The 18,301-nt window shown below is 43.7% G+C and overlaps 1 protein-coding gene across 1 annotated transcript in view; it reads left to right on the forward strand.

Annotated features, from left to right (window-relative positions):
- The window catches only part of WDR72 (WD repeat domain 72), a 343,080-nt gene that overhangs the window by 175,868 nt on the left and 148,911 nt on the right, over positions 1 to 18,301 (forward strand). The window contains exon 8 of the mRNA XM_033920737.1: positions 9,899 to 9,975. Coding sequence (XP_033776628.1) covers positions 9,899 to 9,975 — 77 coding nt within the window. The remainder of the gene's footprint in view (positions 1 to 9,898; positions 9,976 to 18,301) is intronic.

Consider the following 18,301-nt stretch of genomic DNA (forward strand, 5'->3'; position numbering starts at 1 on the left):
CACCATGGTAAAATATTTTTTTTTGTTTTAGCAGAGTTTGCACATGCAGCTTGCTAAATTACAGTAAGCCCTTTACAGCTATGGTAAGCATGCACTAATGTTTAACCCAACTTTGTAAAAGGAGCCCTTATGGTTTTCTATGTTACATCTGTATGTGCCCCACCCATACTCTGTCCAAACTCTGCCTATGTGGAGGCGCACCTACAAAGTACATGCTTTCAAAGATATATGCATGACCTGCCTTATCTGCAACCATGTGTACACTGCGCAGGAGTCCTCCAACTATGTTTCTGTCAGCAGAGGGTGGTGCTTCAATGGTGTTTTCAATCACTAGGGACAGGCAGGTTCCCTGGAGACCTACAGAGCTTACCTTTCCCTCACTATTGAAATTGTGATAGTGAAACAGCGCCACCGACTGGCAGGACCATAAATGGAGGACTCCCACTCATCTTAGGACCATAGGTGGAGGACAGGCAGTGGGGGGGGGGGGGGGGGGCTGGAGGCAGACCTGGGGCATAACGGGGCACAGATAAGTGAAACTGGGTGGGCCTGGGGGCAGGTCTAGGGGTCCAGATTTTACTGACATCTTAAAGAGAAAAGTGGCCATATCCAGCATATTTAATGGGGACCCTTTTGTAGAATTACTCCCCACCACCACATTTTAATGAATCTACTTTTTACAAGTACAGTACATACCTCAGGCAATTTATAAGAGCCGACTTGAGAATGGAAAATGCCATTCTTTATGCTCAAGCCCCTTATAAAATGATTCCTGAAATGTTTTTAGTAAAAAACAGAAACAAACAAAATAAAATAATGATGTCTTAACTCCACATCCTTTATAAATGTTTTAGAAAATTGTCCTTGGAATGGTGAAAATATATCTATTCTTTCTTACCACTGTCTGTGAGGAAAATCAAGGCTTTTGCAACCCTGTCCTTCAGCCTGTATTTATGGTGATCACTGAAACTGTCACCAGCACAGATTTCCCTCTTAATAATGTATGAGACATTTACTTTGAAATTTTGTTCCCTGTATGTTGTATCACAGTACAAGCTGGTTCATGCTTTAACTGCCTTCTGCTTACAGATGTTAAGTGGAATTTTGCTTGACAAAGCAGAAAACACCGCAGCTATAATTATCAAACAAAACTAGTTTTACAAGACAGTCTTCTTTTAGCCAGCACATTTATTTCAATTCATTTATTCATTTATAATCCACCCATTCTTTATAAATGCTGAATGAGGGACAAAAAAAAACAAATCAATTTAGAAAAACAAATTACCAATTAAACTCTTACAATACAGGACATACAGAATCGGTTGGATAAGCATGCAAGCAAAATACAAATGTCTATCATACATAATAAAAGGCAACAGGACCCAGAGTACGAGCCTAAGAGTATGGGTTGTTCTAGAAAGGGCTGCTGAGATGGACAATAAAAATATAATAGGCTGGATAACTCGGAGGGATTATCACCCGTAAGTTGAAGGTGAAGGGAGTACCAGGGTTGTCTGGGCCACCGTGGGGCTATCAGAATCATGGTGGCCCGGTCTGACTTCAGGTTGACTAGAGTCTTCTGGATGAGAGGAATGGAGGAAACGCATATAGGAATAGATTCGTCCAGTCCAGAAGAAAGGCATCTGCCTCGAGGCGCTGAGGAGTGTAGATCCTGGAGCAGAACTGAGGCAGTGGGGGGCCGCGAAGAGGTCTATCTGAGGCGTTCCCCACTGGGTGAAGATCTGATGAAGGGGCGTGGAGTGGATAGTCCATTCGTGCGGATGCAGAAGGCGACTCAAGTTTCTTACAAAGTAATAATGAAAGTTTAGAATGCGCATAAAAGACCACCAGAAGTCATTGTAAGCACCGGAAACTTGGGAAAATATGATCAAATTTTTAGACACTAAGGGGCTCATAATCAAAATGGAAATACATCTAAAATCCCTTCTAAATCAACACTTGGGACGATTAATAAGACAAGTCATCCAAGTGCCAATAACCGAAATGGGTTTTAGACGTATTTAAAAACAGCTTAGTCCTCTTCAGTGCTGCTGTACGCCCAGAACTGAAAGGGGTGTTTTAGGAGGAGTGGTCATGGCGGGACTGACCTAGACTTAGTCTTACTGCATGTATAACCGAAAGTGTAATGAGGCTCCCTGGACGGAACTTGTACGTTGTGACTTAGGCAAAATAAAAGCAGGTCTAAGTGCCCAGAAGATATCCAAAGTGACCAAATAACCACTGCAGACACAAAGTACAGACCCCCACACATTCCTTCAGTGATCACTGACCCCCCCCCAACACCATAAAAATCAGAATAAAAACCTACGTGCCTGCCTCCAGAACATCAGCACCTGGCATAGGAAAGCCTAGCAGAGCAGCATAGAGGTGGCTTAAGTAGTCTGGGGCTATTGGGGTTGTAGACAGGTGGGTCTAATATGTTTTGGGGGGCTCACCATGACCATGTTTTGTTGGGAAATATGTTGCAAAGTTTAAAACTTAATTTTTATATTTATGCAGACAATATTACCGTAGTCATCCCGCTAACTTGTCTGTCATCCGAATCTATAAATTCATTGGTAAGCATTTTAAATCAGATTGAGCTTTGGATGACTGCTTTTAAACTGAAATTAAACACCCAAAAAAACTAAAAGATTTTTAGCAACGCCCAATGATAAGATCAAAGAAACTACGATTCATATGAATGGACTGGATTATAATATTGAACAATCCATAAAAATATTGGGAGTAACTCTGGATAAACATTTTACTTTGAAAAAACATACTGACTTACTGTTCAAGAAATGTATCTCGGTACTCTGGAAGCTCCGCACCATTAAGAAGTTTTTTGATGAAGCTTCTTTTCGTCTGCTGGTGCAGTCTTCTATTTTGAGTATTCTGGATTACTGTAATATTGTATACTTAGGGGCTTACAAGAAAATACTTAAAAAATTGAGAGTGGTCCAGAATACAGCTGTTCGACTCATTTTTGAATTAAAAAAATGGGAGCGCATTACTCCTTTTTATCAAAAACTTCACTGGTTGCCGGTAGAGTCCAGAGTCTCTTGCATTTGTTATAAAGCAGTTTTCGGTATGTTACCAGGCTATCTAGCCCCTCACTTCTCTTTGAGTCACTCCAATAAGAGTACAAGTAGGATAAAGCTGTTTAATTATTCCTCTATAAAATCTTGTCATTATAAGAAGATCTTCGAGAGAACTTTCTCATTTCAGGCCGCCAAATTGAATATGTGGCTTGGAAAAATTATGCTAGAGGCTACTTCCTATTTTGATTTTAGAAAACTGTTAAAGACACATCTGTTTGATATCTTAATGTGTTCCATTTTAAATTATCCATGCTCTTAATTGTATTCCAATTTGATCTGCCTGTTTTTATCTTCATGCTATTTTATTTACACTGTATATATTAACTTTTCTTGTGAACCGCTTTGAACTTTTTTGGTATTGCGGTATATAAAAAGAAAATTATTATTATTATTTATTATTATACTTATATGGCTCCCTTTTTGTGAAGTTCACAGCAGTGCCCTGTAAGGTGCCCCACTACTGTGTTGCCATGTCTGGGTGGCCAGTCCATCACTTTGCTGGCCCTACCACATCCAAAAGGTCTTGTTCTAGACGTTTTTGACATGGACAAATTTTTGGACGAGAATGGGGTATAAAGATAGACGACTAGCGGTCTGGCCGATCAAACGGCTGGACGAATACCGTAATTTATGCTCCATAAGACACACTTTTTCCACCCCCAAAAAGGGGGTGGAAAAGTGGGTGCATCTTATGGAGCAAATACACCTCCCCCCAGTACATTTTTTAACTGGCAGTGGGCCTTTCTTGTTGCAGAGTGGCGCATAACACAGGAGCGCGATCTTTGCACTTCCTGCTTGGTCCTGCACTGCTCCAAGATTGGCTGCAGTCATAAGAACATAAGAACTGCCATCACCGGATCAGACCCTGGGTCCGTCAAGTCCAGTGATCCGCTCACGTGGAGGCCCAGCCAGGTGCGACCTGGCGAAAACTTAGTCACCGTTATCCCTCTATTTGCCTTCCGAGGAGATGTGCATCTAACTTGCCCTTAAATCCTAGAATGGTGGGTTCCGCAGCAATCTCCACCGGAGAGCGTTGCAGGTGTCCTCCACCCGCTGTGTAAAGCAGAACTTCCTGGTATTTGTCCTGGGCTTGTCCCCCCTCAGCTTCAGTCCATGACCTCTTGTCCTAGTCACATTTGACATCGTAAATAACTTTTTGTCCTGCTCTATCTTGTCGATTCCTTTTATTATTTTAAAAGTCTCAATCATATCCCCTCGCAGTCTCCTCTTCTCAAGGGAGAACAGTCCCAGTTTTCCAAGCCGTTCTTCGTAGCTCAAGTTCTCCATACCTTTTACCAGCTTTGTTGCTCGTCTCTGCACCCTATCGAGCAGTTTTATATCCTTCTTTAGATAGGGAGACCAGTGTTGGACACAATATTCCAAGTGTGGTCTGACCAATGCTCTATAAAGCGGCATTATAACACCCTCCGATCTACTCGTGATTCCCTTCTTTATCATGCCCAACATTCTATTTGCCTTCTTTGCCGCCGCTGCACATTGTGCTGATGGTTTCAGGGTCCTCTCTATCAGTACCCCCAGGTCTTTTCTCGCTCACTCTTACTCAGAGTTGCACCTGACATGGTGTACTCATGCTCCTTGTTCTTTCTGCCCAAATGCATCACTTTGCACTTTTCCACATTAAATTTCATCTGCCATTTCTCTGCCCATCTCTCCAACTGGCTCAAGACTCTCTGTAGTTCCTCGTTGTCCTTTTGTGATCTGATTGTTCGAGATAGCTTTGTATCGTCTGCAAATCTGATGATATCACTAGACGTTCCTTCTTCTAGATCATTGATGAAAATATTAAATAAGATGGGCCCAAGAACCGAATCCTGGGGCACACCGCTAGTCACTTTCTCCCAGTCTGAGAGCTTCCCATTTATGCCTACCCTCTGCATTCTGTTTTCCAGCCATTTGCCTATCCACCTTAGCATGTCTCCCTCTATTCCGTGGCTTTGTAATTTCCTGAGAAGTCTTTCGTGTGGAACTTTGTCGAACGCTTTCTGGAAGTCTAGGTATATTACGTTCACTGGTTCCCCGTTATCGATAGATTTGTTTACAGTTTCAAAGAATTGTAGTAAATTTGTCAAACATGACTTCCCTTTCCTGAATCCGTGTTGACTGGCTCTCATCAGGTCGTGTGTATCCAAGTGCCGGACTATGTTATCTTTAATCAGTGCTTCAACCATCTTTCCAGGGACAGACGTAAGACTTACCGGTCTCTAGTTGCCCAGTTCTCCTCTTGACCCTTTTTTGTAAATTGGGGTGATGTTCGCTATCTTTCAGTCGTCCGGTGTCTGTCCAGTTTTGATTGACAGGTTGGCAAGGTTTTGCAGTAGTTCATCGATTTCTACCTTCAGCTCCTTTAATACTCGCGGGGGAATTCCATCCAGTCCAGGGGACTTGTCGCTTTTAAGTTTGTCGATCTGGTAGTATATCTGGTCCAAATCCACTTCTAATGTGGTGAGGCTGTCCTCGATTTCTCCCTTGAACACTTTCACTGTTTCAGGTATTGATGTAATGTCCTCCTTCATAAAGACAGACCGCAAAAAAGGAGTTTAGTCTGTCTGCAATTTGTTTGTCTTCTTTGATGCACCCTTTTCTTCCCTGGTAGTCCAGTGGACCCACTGCCTCCTTTGCAGGTTTTTCCCTTTTACGTATCTAAAAAAGGGCTTGAAGTTTTTGGCCTCTTGCGCTATTTTCTCCTCATAGACCTTTTTGGCATCCCTCACCGCCTTGTGACATTTCTTCTGGTTGTTTTTGTAGCTGTTCCAGGCTTCAGTAGTTTATTCGCGTTTCCATTTTTTAAAGGAGTCCTTCTTTTCTCTTGCGGCATCCTTCACCTCTTTAGTAAGCCATGCTGGTTCTCCCTTGCTTTTATTTTTCCGTCCTTTGGATATCTGCGGAATATAGAGATTTTGTGCTTCTGTGATAGTATTTTTCAGTAGGGACCATGCCTGATCCACCGATTTAATTGCGTTCATCCTTTTCTTGAGCCGTTTTTTTACCATGGCTCTCATGCTATCGTATCTTCCTTTTTTAAAGTTGAGGGCTGTGGTTAAGGTTTTGATACGTTTCCCCTTCCCGATGTCGAGTTTAAAGTTGATCATGTTGTGATCGCTCGTTCCTAGTGGGACCGTGACTTCTACTTCTGTAGTCTGACCAGTAATGCCATTTAGTACCAAGTCCAGGGTGGCATCCCCTCTCGTCGGCTCTGCCACCATTTGATCTAGGAAGCAGTCCCCTACCATTTCCAGGAACTTTATTTCTTTGCTGCAGTTTGAGGTTCCCAGGTTCCAATCTATCCCTGGAAAGTTAAAGTCTCCCATGATCATTACATTGCTTGTCTTACATCCTTGTTTGATTTCTTCTATCATTTCTGAGTCTGTCTCCTCCGACTATCCTGGCGGTCGATAATAAAGGCCAATTTTTGTGTCTGTACCATTGTGTCTAGGAAGCTTAATCCAGAGGGACTCCAACTTCTCATTTCCCTCTGTCTTCATCTCTCTAACATATTCTATTCCTTCTTGAACATATAGGGCAATACCTCCTCCTTTTTGCCCTGTTCTGTCCCTTCTGTATAGCTTGTATCCTTGCAGTACTGTATCCCATTCATTTTCATCATTCCACCATGTTTCTGTTATGCCAATGATTTCTAGTTCATCGCGTCTTGCTATTGTCTCCAACTCTCCCATTTTGTTTCTCAAGCTCCTAGCATTCGTGTACATACATTTAAGTTCTCTTCGTGAACCGTTCATGGGCTTTCCGAGCTTTGCAGCCCCTACTGTGTATTTTGTGGTATCTGTCTGTGCTCCTACGTTGTCTCCCTCATTGTCTTCGTGCTTTTCTCTCCCTATGTCTGGGTAGTTGTCTATAGTTCCTTCTTCGGGACATTTCGTCGTCCGGACCATCGACTGGTGGTCGACTGTTGGCTTTCCCCTGACCTTTAGTTTAAAGTCTTCTCAATGGCCCTCTTCATGTTACCTGCCAATACTCTTGCTCCTTCTTTGGTGAGGTGTAATCCGTCTTTTCTGTAGTACCTGCTTCTTCCCCAAAACGCCGTCCAGTTGCACACAAAGTCAAAACCTTCTTCTTCGCACCATCTTCTCATCCAGGCGTTGATTGCTTACAGTTCCTCTTGCCTCTTCTCGTCCGCTCTTGGTACCGGGATGATCTCGGAGAAGGCCACCTTCACCTCCCTGACTTTCAGTCTTCTTCCGAGTGAGCAGAGCTGGTCCTTCATTTCTTCCCTGTTATACTTCCGTCCACTCACATCATTGGTTCCCACGTGGATTAGCACAGCAGTGTCCTCTCCTCCTGCGTTGTCTATGATTCTGGTGATCCTGTTGGCCACATCTTTTACTCTTGCTCCGGGCAGGCAAGTGATGAGTCTATTCTCTCTTCCTCCTGCGGTGTGGCTGTCCATATGTCGTATAATGGAGTCTCCTACGATGATCCCCATCTTCTTTATTCGGGGGTTCCTTGGGGGTCGTAAGTCCACATCCATGGTGCAGTTCGTGCTGCTGTTTTATTTATTTATAAGTAGTGGCTTAACCGAACGATTGCCCTTAGTTCTGCTGCGACCATGGAGTGCAGTGGAAGGAGGAAGCGGGCGCTGGTCAGGCTGCCAAAGAGCTGCGGCGGCGGGAGTGTTCTTCTCGGAAAGCAAGTGAGCGCCAGACCCAGGAGCTGCTGCTTCTCCTGCAGAAGGTGAGCAGCTCACCCACCCTCCCTCTTCCTTCTGGCCTAGGAGCATTGTACGCACCTGGCTGACTCTGAACTGCGGAGGCCCAGCCAGGAACCTGAGAAGGCTGCGGAGTTGGGGCTTGGGGCTTTGTTAGTGTTTGCTGTTAAACCAGTTTAGGCTTTCTCCCTTTTTGATGTTGGTTTCATGAGGTTTTTAGTGGTGCTAGCTCAGTGCTTATACCAGTACACACCTTCTTCTCTAATTTAGAAGTGCATTTATCCTCTTATGAGGAAAAAAAATTGACCCTATTGGTTTTCTGAAGAGATGGAATAAGGCACTGCCAAAACAATTACTAGTCTCTGTATGGTGTGAGGCACAATCTTATCCTTTTCAACCAAGCAATAAATATTTAGTGGTTAACATAGCTGGATTTAAAAAAGATTTGGATAGTTCCTGGAGGAAAAAATCATAGTCTGTTATTAAGAAAGACATGGGGGAAAGCCACTGCTTGTCTTGGGAATGGTAGCATGGAATCTTGTTACTCTTTGGGTTTTTGCCAAGTACTGGTGACCTGGATTGGCCACTGTGGAACAAGGATACTGGGCTAGATGGACTATTGGTCTGACCCAGTAAGGCTGTTCTTATGTTCAATGCCCTTTTTAATGTACTTTTGTATCATTATGATTCAGGTGAGGTCTCTATTTCCTTTAATTCAATATTGTTCACTCAGTCCAATAAACTGGCTCACCAGACACATCTACGTGCAGAGGATGAAATACCAAGAAAAAAAATTCTGAACCAAAATTTATTTTCTTGGTTTTTCCTCTTCTACAGGTGGGTGCGTCTTATGGAGTGAAAAATACGGTAATTAGACGATTTTTGAAAAAAAGAAATATTTTGGATGTATTTTTCAGGCATGGACTTTAGATACTGCTGACTTTGGGTGACTAGCGATTTAAGCCCAAAATGGACTTAGACGTATCTTTTGATTATGCCCCTTAATTTATAAAGGAAAAAAAAGTTAATAATTAAGATTAACAAAAAAAAAGCAGATTGGCTACAGATATATGCTGATATTGACACATACAACCGGTTCCAATGAGATACGGTTGGTGGAGGCATATGTGATAAATCTGCTCATATAGGATTGTTCAAGCCGGATATAAAGAAAGGGCATATGCTGCTAAGGTGTTATATAGTAATTGGTATTATAGCAGTATACTAAATAACCGATAAGATTTGGCTAGTGAATACACTACAACCAAGGCATTCTCATACACCTTTTCATCGTAACATCACAGTAAAGCACTTTGTGCTGCCATTCCACCTCTTTATTCAATCCGTTTGGGGCGACCATATTCCAATAAAAAAAATCAGCAGCTTCTCTTTGAGAAGCAGACACTGCATGACATTGCCGCCCCGGTGTAATTAAATATGCACTAACCCGGTTTCCCTTAGGTCATTGGGGACATGGCCACTGTCTATCCAAAGCTCAACCAATGGAGCATGTTGATGCTGACGTTTAATACAACTCAAATGCACTTAGCTTGCTATCATTTATTTGGTGTAAATAATAGCAATATGTGATATTTAACTAGGGGCTCCTTTTACCAAGGTGTGCTAGCATTTTTAGCGCACGCAGATTAGCGCACGCTAACCCTGCACTATGCAGCTAGAACTTAATGCCAGCTCAATGCTGGCGTTAGCGTCTAGCACGCACGGCATTGTAGTGTGCACTATTCTGCGCATTAATGCTCTAACGCACCTTAGTAAAAGGAGCCCTAGGAGTGAAAGTCAACAATTTGCATATCTGCTTCTACTGTTTCCTCTAGTCTGAGTACATCCATTACCTGGTTATCCACTGAGGGATCATTTTCTACTGCAGGAATCTTTACTTCCTCCTTTGTAACTTCTGTTCTCAGGTGCTGAAACAATTACTCTCCTACCCTGAAAGTTTATTCCAGCTATCAGTAATAACTCTTTCCTTTATCTCCCCAAACAATTTGTCTCACTAAAATAATCCCCTCTTTTATCTCCCCAACCACCTTTTTGTGTGCGTGCGTGAAGTTGTCATTTACATTAAACGTGTCTATGCTTTCTTTTGCAGAAGATTCACTAGTGGCAATATCGGTCACTGGAGCTCTCAAGCTTTGGGATTTATCATCATCAATAAACAGCATACAGGTCAGTGTCATCAAAATGGGAAAGAGTTTAAAAAGACTGCATATTGTTTTAAACATAAGCTGAATTTCTTGTGGCAAAATGTGCTACATGTGCTACATAGTATACATCAGTCGTCTCAAACACGAGGCCCGGGGGCAACATGTGGCCCGCCAGGTACTATTTTGAGGCCCTCAGTATGTCTATCATAATCACAAAAGTAAAATAAAACAGTTTCTTGATCATATGCCTCTTTAGCTATAAATGACAATATTAATTTTAAGACTTAGCCAAAAGGAAAGATTTATAAACTATAAATCTGTCAATTCTTTAATAACACATTAACTATTTTTTCAGAGGCCCTCCAAGTACCTACAAATCCAAAACATGGCCCTGCAAAGGGTTTGAGTTTGAGACTACTGGTATACATCGTATACTTAGATTTCCAAAAAGCCTTTGACAAGGTACCCCATGAACGCCTACTACGGAAACTGAAGAACCATGAGGTGGAAGGAGATGTACATAGATGGATCAAAAATTGGTTGGCGGGTAGAAAACAAAGGGTAGGAGTGAAGGGCCACTACTCAGACTGGAGGAGGGTCACGAGTGGTGTTCCTCAGGGGTCGGTACTCGGACCACTGCTGTTCAATGTATTTATAAATGATCTAGAAACAGGGACGAAGTGCGAAGTAATAAAATTCGCAGACGACACCAAACTATTTAGTGGAGTTGGGACTAAAGAGGACTGTGAAGATTTACAAAGGGACCTGAACAAACTAGAAGAGTGGTTGACGAGATGGCAGATGAAGTTTAATGTAGAGAAATGTAAAGTCTTGCATGTAGGAAACAGAAACCCGAAGTACAGCTATACAATGGGAGGGTTGGTAATGGGTGAAAGTACCCAAGAAAAGGACTTGGGGGTAATAGTGGACAACACAATGAAGCCGTTGCACAGTGCGCAGTGGCCTCTAAGAAGGCGAATAGAATGCTGGGTACTATCAAGAAAGGTATTACAACCAGAACGAAAGAAGTTATCCTGCCGTTGTATTGGGCGATGGTGTACCCGCATCTGGAGTACTGCGTCCAGTATTGGTCACCGTATCTTAAGAAGGATATGGCGATACTCAAAAGGGTTCAAAAAAGAGCGACACGATTGATAAAAGGTATGGAAAACCTTTCATATGCTGAAAGATTAGAGAAACTGGGGTTCTTTTCCCTGGAGAAGCGGAGACTTAGAGGGGACATGATAGAGACTTACAAGATCATGAAGGGCATAGAGAAAGTGGAGAGGGACAGATTCTTCAAACGTTCGAAAACTACAAGAACGAGAAGACATTCGGAAAAATTAAGAGGGGACGGATTCAGAACCAATGCTAGGAAGTTCTTCTTCACCCAAAGGATGGTGGACACCTGGAATGCGCTTCCAGAGGGTGTGATAGGACAGAGTACAGTTTTGGGGTTCAAGAAGGGATTAGATAATTTCCTGAAGGAAAAGGGGATAGAGGATTACTATACAGGTCGTGGACCTGATGGGCCACCGCGTGAGCGGACTGCTGGGTGTGATGGACCTCTGGTCTGACCCAGCAGAGGCACTGCTTATGTTCTTATGTGATTTGTTTGTATCATTATCTTTAAGCTTAGAAAAGTATCTTAGCCAAGAACTTAATGGTTCTATTCTTAACTAACTTGGCCCCCCTTTTATTAAAGCCTTATTAAGGTTTGTTTTTTTATAAAATCACCGGCCATGGCGGAAAAAGTTCTGACACTCATAGAAATTCTATGAGCGATGCTTTTATTGCCGCGGTCGGCGATAAAAAACCCTAATGCGGATTCATAAAAGGGGGGCAGGGTGTTTGATTTTTAACCAATGAAAGTTGTCAGACAAAGGTTGAAGAACAGTACACAAAAAACAGAGTGCCACAAAGGCAACTTTGAAAACCCACAAGTGCTTTCAGGCAGTGGCGTAGCGATAGTAGGAGGCACCCAGGGTGGTGGTGTCCCCCATGTCTTCCTCTCTGCCTCCCCCCACGCCTTCTCTGCCCCCCATGCCACACTCACGCCCTCCCTTCCCCCTGTACCTCTTTAAATATTCACCAGCATGAGCAGCCTCTCTGGCCTGTTGCTCGCACTGGCATTGGCTTTCACTCTGATGTCACTTCCTGGCCCCACAACCAGGGAGTGATTTCAGGGGGATCCAGGCCGGCACGAGCAGCAGGCCGGAAACGTTGCTCGTTCTGGTGAACATTTAAAGAGGTACAGGGGGAAGGGAGGGCACGGGTGTGGTGTGGTGGGGCAGAGATGTGCTGGTGCTCCCAACAAGACGGCTTTCATGTCAGAGCAAACTCTAGGTTTTCGGAAAACTCAGGCTATTTTTGGCCACGCACCTTTGTGAATTTTTTGTAAGTTTTAACCCACACCAGTACTTTGCAATTTCTTTCAATGTGCATTAAACTTTTTAACATGTTTGATTGTATGTGCATTCATTTGTATGTTGAATCAATTTTCCATGAATTAAAATATTTAAGGTAAATTAATGAACCGATTGTGTGCTAGAAATGCACATTCCTAGTCTTTACCCTCAAGACTATGGCCAAAATGGTTTTGAAAATAGATACAGTATTTTTATGATTTAAATATAAAAGCTCAAATTAAGTTTAAGAATGATTGTTTGAGGAAAGGATGTCTGGTTCCTTGCTAATCCTATGTTTTCAGTTTTCAAATGGGCAGTCAGTCTGGGTCTGATGACTGAAAGAGAAGGAAGGAGAAAAGGGAAATCCCCTGGCATTGTTTTGGCTCTCAGTTAATTACATTCAAACCACAACTGGCTCTTTTATTTCAATCACAGCCTCTTTTGGGGGAAAAAAGACCCCCTTGTCTTTCAGAAGCACTATTATGGCCCCCTTTAATTAAACCACGCTAGCGTTTTTTAGCGCCAGGAGTTGCGCTGAATGCCCCGCGTTGCTCCCGACGCTCATAGGAACTCTATGAGCGTCGGGAGCTGCGTGCAGCATTCAGTGTGGCTCCCGGCGCTAAGAACCACTAGCGCGGTTTAGTAAAAGGGGACCTATATTTTAAATGCAAAGTTCATTGCGATAAATGTTCATTTGCACAGATACCAGATAAACAGATAAGCAATTTGTTTAACTGCAGTTTCAATTAACTGATCCATCTAATTAGGCTCACTGAAAATATGTATATAGTTTTCAATAGATGAATTATCTATTTAAAATTATACCTGCCATTTATAAGGTCCAACAGAATTAGACTACTAATGGGAATGACTGAATTGAACAAAACCACATATCATATATAAGAGCTCTCACAACTACCACACTTCACGGTGGACAAAAAAGCCTCGGTTTAAAAGAGCACTTACCCATAAGTCCAAGCACTGGTGCTTAAAATGGAAAGATTCAAATTCATTCATAGGCACAAAAAACCCCTCCACAATAATCAATTAAATATTCAAGCAATCTCCTTGCATACTTATATTATATTTATTTATTCAATTATATATATTCTCCCGGGGAGTTCAGAACGGTTTACATGAATTTATCCAGGTACTCAAGCATTTCTCCTGTCTGTCCTGGTGGGCTCACAATCTGTCTAATGTACCTGGGGCAATGGGGGGATTAAGTGACTTGCCCAGGATCACAAGGAACAGCGTGGGGTTGAATCCACAACCTCAGAGTGCAGAGGCTGTGTTTTAACCATTGTGCCACACTCAAAAGGAAGTTTTTCTTCACCCAGAGAGTGGTAGAAACCTGAAATGCTCTTCCAGAGGCTGTTATAGGGGAAAACACCCTTCAGGGATTCAAGACAAGGTTGGACAAGTTCCTGCCAAGATCCTCACCTCGAAGTGCTGCAGTATGGGGGGTGAGCCATCTCTCCTGTCGCGATAGTTGCAGTAGGTGGTAGGCAGGTTGCTGGGGCCGCTGAGCTGCTGCGATCAACTCAGCGGCCTCTTTTTCGGCACTTATACCTGTTTTGACTTGGTCTAAGTCAAAGCGTATAAGTGCTGACTAGGCAACCTGTCAACAGGTTTGGTTATACCTGCTGTACGACTAAGTGTAGGTCGGCCTACCTCCCGCCCTTTCCCCTCCTCTAAAAATGCCTCTTTACGCTCCACGCGTTTAGAGGCAGGGGAAAGGCCTAAGCTGGCTTTAGATCCGTCTAAAACCAGCTTTGGTTATGGGTACTTGGACAATCAGGCTTTTTGATCGTCCAAGTACCCATTTAGGCCACTCTTTAGATGTTTTTTTGTTTTGATTATGAGCCCCTTGGTCTTCTGTTCCCTGTTTTTAATTATGTGTCCTGTGTGCTGTTAAGTATGTTACCTTGTAACCCGTTCTAGGCTCCTTGGGGAGGATGGGATATAAATCGAATTAAATAAATAAATAAAGTACCACAGGATGCTTTAGTACACCCTGAGGTATGCCATTTTAAGCTGTGTAAGCACTCATTAATGTTTACTGCAGCTTGGTTAAAGGGTACCTGTCTCTGTCGCGATCCTCACCCTGAAGTGCCTCAGTTCGGGGAAGTGGGTGATCGCTATCGCGGCAGGAGAGATGAGCCATCTCTCCTGCCGCAATCCACCCCTCCTCTCTGATCAGATTGGCCAGGAGGGAGCCCAAGCCCTCCTGCTCTGCCGAAACCCCACCCGGCCGACATGATCAGGACAGGAGGAAGCCCAAGCCCTCCTGCCCCAGCAAAACCCCCTACCTTCATCCCCACTAAGATACAGTCAGGAGGGATCCAGGCCCTCCTGCCCTCGGCGCACCCCCCCCAGGATCGCTCCCCCGGTCCCCCACCTGCTGACCCCCTCGCTGACCCCTCGATACCCCCACCCTCGACACCCCCCGTACTGCAAAAGAGTTGGCCATCCGTCCGACAGGCCCGCCATCCCTCGAATGGCAGGCCTTAGGGCCTGATTGGCCCAGGTGCCTCAAACCCCACCCACAGGTGGGGCCTGAAGTGCCTGGGCCAACCAGAATCGGCTCAGTAGCCTTAGGCCCCTTCTGTAGGCGGGGCCTTAGGCACATGGGCTGGGTTGGTGGGCCTGCTGGACGGACGGGCTTGGGACCCATCCGTCCATCCAACTCTTTTGAGGTACGGGGAGGGGTGTTGAGGGTGGATGGTGGTGTCGAGGGGTTGGGGGGTCGCAGGGTCGGCAGCCGATCAGGGGTTCTGGGGGTGATCATGGGGGGGATGCGCTGAGAGCAGGAGGGCCTGGGATCCCTCCTGCCCGTATCTTAGTGGGGGTGGGGGGTAGGGTGTTTCGCTGGGGCAGGAGGGCTTGGGCTCCATCCTGCCCCGATCCGATCATTTAGCGGCACCGGTTACAAAATCCAGATTTTAGGCAAAGGACTGGCTCCTCCTTTGCCTAAAAGGCCTGACTTTGGACGTTTGGGACTTAGGCTTTTTATTGGGTTTATTATAACGTGTAGACGTAGTAGTGGTCTGGGCGTTTAAAAAGCTGAACGTAGAGGAAGGCCTTTATAAAAAAAACTCTCAAATTTAATTTTTTGTTGGCTTTGCAACTTTAGAATTTCAATTATAATGTGCCACGGAAAACATTTGCTCCATTTAATGCGCCGCAGTTAGAAAGGTTTGAGAGACACTGCCTTAATGTGATCAGCATATCTGCCTATTTCATTTGAGTTTTGCAGTATCAACTGTTTTTTTACCATCATCCTGAAGGAGCTAATCTTGTAAAGCTTTTTCTACCTATAAAACCTGTTTTACAAGCAGAAAAGAGCTTTTGTAAAGTTGCACAACTCCATAGAAGAAGAGTGCATCCACTCTTATATAGAATGCATTTGATCATTCCAGGAGCATAATTGAGTGGCACAGTGCAATTACAATATATATGTATATTTTATAACATACACCTGAACTCAGTGTTAGTCAAAGTACTTAAGTAAAAGTTGAAATACATGTATTTTTTAATACTTAAGTAAAAATAAAATGACAGTGAAAAAAAACACATCAAATATTTACTTAAGTAAAAGTAAAAAAGTCATTGCCTAACCCCCTCCTTTACAAAGCCGCACTAGCGTTTTTAGTGCTGGCCACAGTGGTAAGAACTCCAATACTCGTAGAATTCCTATGAGCGTTGGAGGGCTTATCCCCACAGCCGGCACTGAAAATATAATATAATAGTTTTTGAGTGAAAAGTAAATGAAAGCAACTACTGTTAATATTTTTATCCCAATAATTTTATTGCTGTAAAATTCAGTCCACTTTGCTTTCAGCAAAACTAAATTTTGAAAATGATTCACTCATGCAAATGTGCTTGTGGAAGACAAAGGGATTGAGGGGTACAGATAAGAGCAGTGGAAGGTTTAGAGATAAGTGTAGAGGTAGGCATAAAATTAGACAGGGACCGCTGACCAGGCAATATGCCTGATGGGCCGCCGCGTGAGCGGACCGCTGGGCTGGATGGACCTCTGGTCTGCCCCGGCGGAGGCGACTACTTATGTACTTATGTACTTAACAACTGCAGTGGCAGAAAATGGCTTGCTTAGTATGAGTAAAAAGTTCCTTCAAATCAGGCCAGGCTGCAGTACTGCTGATGTCTTTTGACTGGGCCTGCAGATATTGATCAAGGGAATCTCTACTTGAAAAACTCAAAAATACTTTTATCATCATCGCCATTATTATCTGCATTAGAAGAAGTGTTGTCTAATTCATCATTTACGTCTTCATCTTTGTATCATCATAATGCTGGCTAATTACAGAGAAGACTTTCACAAAGTTCATTGTCTGTTTTTGTTCTAACAATTTTTCAATTGATGGCAAGAACTCATACAAGAATGTCAGATGTTTGGAAACCCTTCCTCTCTAAAAGCTATCAATTCAGTGGACAATCGGCCAAATGGTAGAAATGATTATAAAAAATAAAATTGTGGAACATGTAGACAAACATGATTTAATGAGACGGAGTCAGCATGGGTTCAGCTGAGGAAGATCTTGCCTCACAAATTTGCTGGACTTCTTTGAAGGTGTGAATAAACATGTGGATAAAGGTGAGCCGGTTGATAAAGTATATCTAGACTTTCAGAAAGCTTTTGATAAAGTTCCTCACGAGAGGCTCCTGAGAAAATTAAAGTGTCATAGGATAGGTGGCAAAGTTCAGTTGTGGATTAGTAATTGGTTATCGAATAGAAAACAGAGGGTAGGGTTAAGTGGTCATTTTTCTCAATGGAGGAGTGTAAACAGTGGAGTGCCGCAGGGCTCTGTACTGGGACCGGTGCTATTTAATTTATTTATAAATGATCTGGAAATTGGAACGACTAGTGAGGTGATTAAATTTGCAGATGACACTAAACTGTTCAAAGTTGTTAAAACTCATGCAGATTGTGAAAAATTGAAGGCGGACCTTAGGAAATTGGAAGACTGGTCGTCCAAATGACAATCCTGCCTCTGATGTCAGAGGAGGGGGCAGGACCGCAGCAGAGGGAAGACAGCTCCGAAGGCCTATGGCAGCCTGAAAGGATCGCTAAAGTACCAGCGATCCTCTCTGCAGGCTGCTCCGCTGCTGGCATTAAGTAAATGGATGTGTGAGAGGTCAAGAGGGAACACACAGGCTTTCCAGTGTGTGAGGGGGAACAGGCCTTCAGGGGTGGGGTACATGCCTTCAGGGAGGTTAGTGCAGGCCTTCAGGGGGGACAGGCCTTCAGGGGTGGGGTACAGGCCTTCAGGGCGGACAGGCCTTCACTGTAGAAGTACATGGAGGGAGGGAGGGAGGGAAGGGGGGTTTTAAAGAGACGTGCATATGCCGGACTTTGGGGGGAAGAAATAACGGGTCTAGAAACAGAGGAGAAGGAGAGAGAGATGGTGGAAAATGGGATTTAGGGAGAGAAGGAACAGAAAGGGAGAGAAGTTGGACACAAGGGATGGTGTGGAGGGGGGATAGAGATACTGGATAGGAGGGTAGGTGGGAAGAGAAAGGGAGAGATGGTGGACCCTGGGGTGGTGGGGAAGGAGGGAGAGATGAAAGATGAAAGGGTAGTTGAGAATAGGCGGATCTGGGAATGGAGACGAAAAAAAGGAAAGATGCCAGACCTCCGAGGGAGGGCAGAGATGGAAGATGGATGGTTAGCACGGAGAAAGAAGAAAACGGAAAATGGGCAGGAGGCCCTGGCAAGTGAGTTATCAGAAGACAACCGGAGCCTGGGACCAAAATGACTTGAATAATGACCAGACAACAAAAGGTAGAAAAAATAATTTTATTTTCTATTTTGTGATTACAATATGTCAGATTTGAAATGTGTATCCTGCCAGAGGTGGTATTAGACCGTGAACGTGAGCTAAGATTTAACAGAGAGAGGAAAAGTTTTTTTTGTTT

Source organism: Geotrypetes seraphini, chromosome 14 (genome assembly GCF_902459505.1).
Source record: "Geotrypetes seraphini chromosome 14, aGeoSer1.1, whole genome shotgun sequence".
In the NCBI taxonomy this organism is placed as follows: Eukaryota; Metazoa; Chordata; class Amphibia; order Gymnophiona; family Dermophiidae; genus Geotrypetes; species Geotrypetes seraphini.